This window comes from Panthera uncia, assembly GCF_023721935.1.
Source record: "Panthera uncia isolate 11264 chromosome B2 unlocalized genomic scaffold, Puncia_PCG_1.0 HiC_scaffold_24, whole genome shotgun sequence".
Lineage (NCBI taxonomy): Eukaryota > Metazoa > Chordata > Mammalia > Carnivora > Felidae > Panthera > Panthera uncia.
The window spans coordinates 22,886,157-22,892,156 of record NW_026057580.1 but is presented as its reverse complement, the minus strand read 5'-3'; the positions used below and the strand labels follow the sequence as shown (position 1 = coordinate 22,892,156).

General features: G+C 35.3%; 1 protein-coding gene across 1 annotated transcript in view; it reads right to left on the bottom strand.

The window, feature by feature from the left end:
- Nucleotides 1-6,000, bottom strand: part of HCRTR2 (hypocretin receptor 2) — a 112,880-nt gene that overhangs the window by 9,264 nt on the left and 97,616 nt on the right. The window contains exon 5 of the mRNA XM_049653855.1: nucleotides 2,202-2,422. Coding sequence (XP_049509812.1) covers nucleotides 2,202-2,422 — 221 coding nt within the window. The remainder of the gene's footprint in view (nucleotides 1-2,201; nucleotides 2,423-6,000) is intronic.

Genomic DNA, 6,000 nt, shown 5'->3' with positions numbered 1-6,000 from the left:
AAAAAAAAAAAAAAAAAAAAAAAAAAAAAAAAAAAAAAAAAAATCTTCATTATTTTAAACTCTTAAAAATATTTATTTTATCCTTAAACATCATTTTTAAGATTTGTTTCATATTCAGAAATATCTCATCTATCAAATTGTATTCACTAGCCAACAGTAGGTAACTTGTAACTACCCAATAATTAATTTTATAGGCTGAAGATAATTCATTCCCTGCCAGAGGCTCCATCATTGATTGTGTAATTTGATTACACATGATGGTGCCCATGATAGAAATGCCTTTCGGCAATAAAGTGATGTTCTGTGGAGTACTCGAGTTTTACAAAAATACAATATGGAGTGAAATAACATGGACAATTAATGGTCTGTTATGGAATTAATGGTCTCTTATGACCCTCTACCATAATATATCTTTGAAATCCTAGACAAACTAGAACTACTTTAAAGAAGCAGGTTTCGACTAGTTGGGCAAAAATTGTTTCCAGGAAAAAGGATTTAGAAATTCATTGGTGAGAGAAAGAAACACAAGCATGATCTTACAAGAACAAACAAAGAGATAAGCATTTGAAGAAAATGTGTGTAGTAAAGAGCAAAACAATCTTCAGGGTTACTTGAAGTGTTTGGTTTTTTTGTTTTTCAAATTTTATGGAAAAGAGCAGAATGCTCAAAAAAATCGAAAACATTTTAAATTTTACATAGACTTTCTTCTTAGCCATTTTTCCTTGGAAAGGGAGATGTTAAAGGTAGAAAAATAAGAAAAAATATGACAGACAAGTAGATATTTGGAACTAGCTAAAAGACAGGTACAAATGCTAAGATTCAGGAAATCCAAACAAGCAATCCAGAGAGCAGTAAATCCCATTTTCATCGAATTTAGACAGACGACAAAGTCCAAAAAATTTTTTTTAAAAAGGAGAAAATCATTCAGTAGCATATCGTGTTTATAAAGCTCTTAGGAATAGAAAAGATCGTCTATCCAGAGATCAGAATAAATTTGTTTGGGATTTCTGTGGTCAAGAAAAGTAAGAGAGGCATTATGAAAAGCTATGGAGGGCAAAGTCGCTTCTCATGAGTCAGTATACGTTCCATGCTACCAAAAAGCTTACGCCTTAAGGCTGCATCTATACTAAATAATATTACTGAGCAAAAGTTCACTTTCCATCGAAAAAGTTATTAAGCCCTTAAAAACAAGGGCCAAGGAGAATGAGAAATTTCTGCAGCTGGCTCTACCACCTTTAGTGTGTGTGACTCCAGCCAAAGTTGCCGCTCTCCAGAGTCTCCAGCTGTGAGGAATATGATATGGACTCTGAATCAGGGAAAACTGAGAGGAGCAACCCCAGTTTAAGTTCGAAGCCTATTATAAACAAAATTACTATTACCTTGGGGCCAGTCCGTTTGCAACAGTTATGATAATTCCCAATAAAGTTGGCTGGCTGTGAAGTTCATGTGTACCATGGCCCCTGTACTGGCTGTTCATGTTGGTCAATTGTTTTCACTTAACAGTGTATCTGCGGCCTAACAAATAACATACTTTCTCTCGCTGAAAAGTTGTGTGCTTTTATTAATAGTCACCTTGAGCTTAATTCAGTGACTTCAGGAAATACATTTTCTTTCTTTTTTTTTTTCATTTAAACATTTAAAACACAGTATGAGTCCTGATTCCATTTTTTTGTGGGTGCTCACAAATGCACTTTTAAGTATAATTAGGATGCTAACAAAACATTCTTATCTCCTTTTATCTTTTCGATAGAATCCTGTCATAATTCCCTATGTATGAGAACAAAGTTTTGGAAAGCCCATTTGTTCTGATCAAAAAAGAACTCCAAGCTGTCAATGTTTGCTGTTGTTGCTTTTTTTTTTTGGTTTTGTTTTGTTTCTTTTGTTTGTTTTGTTTTTTGCATTAGAACTTTTTTTGCAACTAAGGCTCAGCAATTAGCTCAAAGAGGTCAGGGGAACCTCTGCTTTATGTCTGCCACTCAACAGAGAATTTCCATGGACAAGAGCTTATAGAGTCTGAGCATACTAAAAAGGCTGTCTGCCTTACCTGATAGTCACAACACATTCAGTTATCTCGCCTGACAACTATCTAGGCAAAGGGCTTAGATTTTTCTCTGGCTTAAGAAGAAAGAAAAAAAAAAAGAACTTAATTAAGAACCAAGAAATGACAGCCACTTTGTTTTGAAATAATGGGTGAACTTTACCTCTTTAGCACGTTGAGGATGCTAATCGGTAGATAGCAAATTGCAAACACCAAAAGCACAACCATTAGCATCCGGGCTGTTTTCCGTCTGGCTCGGATCTGCTTTATTTCAGCGGCCACAGCACTAATCCTGGACTTGGTCTGCTGTCCCGACCCTCGAGGCTGTGAAGTAGGCTGCAGGGGCTTCCATTTTCTCTGAACTACAGATGATGTTCCAGGGATCTGAAAGGAGCAGAAACTCTTTATTGCCATCTGACTCAGGGATGTTCCACTTTGGAGAAGTAACCCAAAGATATAAGAAGGAGAGTATTCTGGATGCCTGTGGTCCAGGGAGGTTAAAGGCCTATTTCCCCCAGAATGTTTGCTGAGTTAAGTATGTTCTTGAGTAATACAGTGGAGTGTCAAATAGGATTTGTGGTGGAAAAGAAAATTGAAAAATCCCATTTTTAAAAATAAATTTTTAATGTTTATTTATTTTTGAGAGAGAGAAAGGGGAGGAGGTGGTGAACGGCAGAGAGAGGGAGACAGAATGGGAAGCAGGCTCTAGGCTCTGAGCTGTCAGCCTATAGTCCGACACGGGTTCCAAACCCACAGACTGTGAGATCACGATCTGAGCCCATGTTGGACACTTAACAGACTGAGCCACTCAGATGCCCCTGAAACATCCCATTTTTATTAAGGTCTAAAGAGAGCTCAAATGGAAAAGCTATCTCTTTATAAACAGAGAAGTTGTATATCCAGGCAATGGAATATCATTCAGGGCTAAAAAGAAGTGAGATATTAAGCCATGAAAAATCATAGGGAACTTAAATGTGTATTAGTAAGTAAAAGAATCCAATCTGAAAAGGCTACAACTATATGACACCTTAGAAATGGTAAAATCAGAGAGACAGCAAAAAGATCAATGGTTCCCAGGGGCTGGAGGTGGGGTGGGATGGGGGGTTACTAAGCAGAGAACAGAGGATTCTTGGAGCAGTAAAAATACTCTATATGATGCCATAATGATGGATACATGTCATTATACAATACACATTATACAATGTATTTGGATACACAGTCCAAACCCATAGAATGTACAATATCAAAGGTGAACTCTTAGGTAAATTCTGGACTTTGGGCTTAGTAGATCAGTGTAGGTTTATCAGTTGTAATATATATATATATATATCTCACTTATATATATATCACTTATATATATATATCACTTGTAATATATATATCATATATATATATATATGATATATATATATATATATATATCACTTAAGTGAGGGATATGGATAACGGGGAGGTACTTTATGAGTGAAGGTAGGAGGCAGAGAAACCTCTGTATCTTCCACACAATTTTGCTGTGAACCTGAAACTGCTCTTAAAAACAAAACCAGCAAACAAGTCTTAATTAAAATGCGAGAGAAATAAAAACTGGCAAAAAAAGAGATGTAAAAGGATGACAACCATATTCTCTTATTAGGAATTCCCAGTTCTGTTCAGATACCTCAGCGTAAAGACAGGGAAAACCTAATAGGTAATTGCAAAAGAAACCTGAATGGATTTTTTTTCATGCGTCACTACTGCCATCTGCTGTCAGATAGGACTTAACTACCTAGTGCTTTTTATTAGACTTTGTTTTTCAGGTTTGGCCAGTGCAAACCTTGAGTGAAGGGACGAAAAAAATAAACTGTTCTCCATTGTTTACTACGTATTGTTATGAAATTGCTTGAAACCAATTTCATGCTCCAGTCTGGTTCTTTAAAATGCACACAAAAATAGTGAGAATCCCTTGTGGTCTTATATTAACATTTCAAATAGCTGGAATTTGTAACAATAATTATACAACTTGTACTTTTCCATTTCTTTTCAAAGTTATTTGATAATGGCAGGGAGTCCTTCCAAGTATAATATTTTCTTAATTACAAACTCATGAAGATTGATAGGGTTTAGTGAGCAAAACAATAAAATTCAGCATGCATAATTTTTTAAGAGGAAAATGCGCTAACACACCATAGCCGTGTTCTCATTCTCACGAAGACTCACTCTTTGGTCACCTTAGTTCTGTTAAGATTATTCAATTGTTGTTTTTATCTCTGTGCTGCAAGCCAAGACAGACCAATGTGTCCCTGTGCTCTATCAGAATGGACGTCATATGGACTCTGTTTTTATACATCACAAGATCCAACTGTGTTAGATAATCGTTGAAAGCAGAATTTTACTGTTTTCAACACAGTTGAAAATTTTTTATTTCCACACAGAGCTTCTGTTGACCAGAAACACATGAAGTTAATGAAAAATTGCCCTTAAATAGAAATACATTTGATAAATTATTTCTTTTCTGGCTCTGTATGTTCTGTCATGTAGACTTGACCTTTTCAGACAGTAGTGGTCCTAAAAATCTTCTTATCTATATTATTGGTTGTGGGGGTAGGCACTGAGAATCCTTTCTCCTCTGTGAGTCTCTTTTTAAACAGTCTTTCTTTTAAATAATTGAGGAGAAAGTGCAATGGATATTGAAAAGTTCCAGAAAAACTCTAGCATGAGTAACCCTATAAATGTCTGCTAAATGATCTTGAACTGTTTTCTAAATGATCTCTTAGAGATCATTTAAACTTTAGCAATTCTATTATTGAGTGCTTCCCTGAAGGAAAGAAACAATATCCTGCAGCTAATAACTTCCTCAACCGTCAGAAACATATTTCCCATAAAGAGAAACTGCCACAGGGAAAATGGCTATGGTCTCTGCCATCAGAATTAAAAACAAAACCAGTGATAATTCTCTCTTTTAGCTGATGATCTGAATAAGGATAGAAGATGTTTAATCCTGAACTCATCTTGAGGACACCTACAAATGTCTCCACTGATAAGTCATATGTCTAGAGAAAGTCCACGTAAAAATATTAGAAAATGCCTATAATAACTGAGCATCACAAACTATGTATAGTCTGGAGTAATCATTAATGCGTTCCTAAAAGCAGATAATTCCAAATCCCACTTATACATGATCGAGCATTGAGAAGGGTTAAATAAAATACCCATGTCTCCATCTAACAAGTCAGAATTAGCATTTAGTCCTGTCTCACTACAGAGTCTATCTTTTTTCCCATCGTTTCCATTTATAAGCTTCAACACAATGTATTATGGAAGTCAGTAAATTTTTATGCCTAGTTACGTGGAATAAATAATCATACAAAAGGGCAATTGAGAAATCCAGCCTGGTAGGCTGTCCATGGAGGAAGGTCTTCCCCTGCCATCTTAGGAAAGTCTCAACCATCTGACTGTGGAAAGTTCGTGGACACACACACACACACACACACACACACACTACATTTATTCCATTATTTTAAATAAACTTTAAAATCATCTTTGATATGAAAATATATCCTGGAAGAGATATTACCACAATTATGAATTGGAAATATCATGTAAATGATGGACCTTGAAACCTGCCCTTTCTTAAAGTATTTGTGACCAGGATTAAGTCACAAGAAAAGGCAAACGTGTGGCATACATTAAAAGAATAGAGAATATTATGAACAACCAATACATTTGCAATCTTAAATGAGATGGATAAATACCTTAAAAAAAATAAAGATTACTGAAACTGACACTATAATTCCAAACCTTGCTACAAAAAACAAACAAACAAACAAACAAACAAAAAAAACCTTCCAGACCCAGATAGGATCATTGTTCCTGATCGATCAATTCGATAGAACAGTAAAAATAAACACTACCAATCTGATTCAGACTCTTTCTGAATTCCAAGAAACAATTATACTTTCTGACTAATTTTATAAGACCACAGT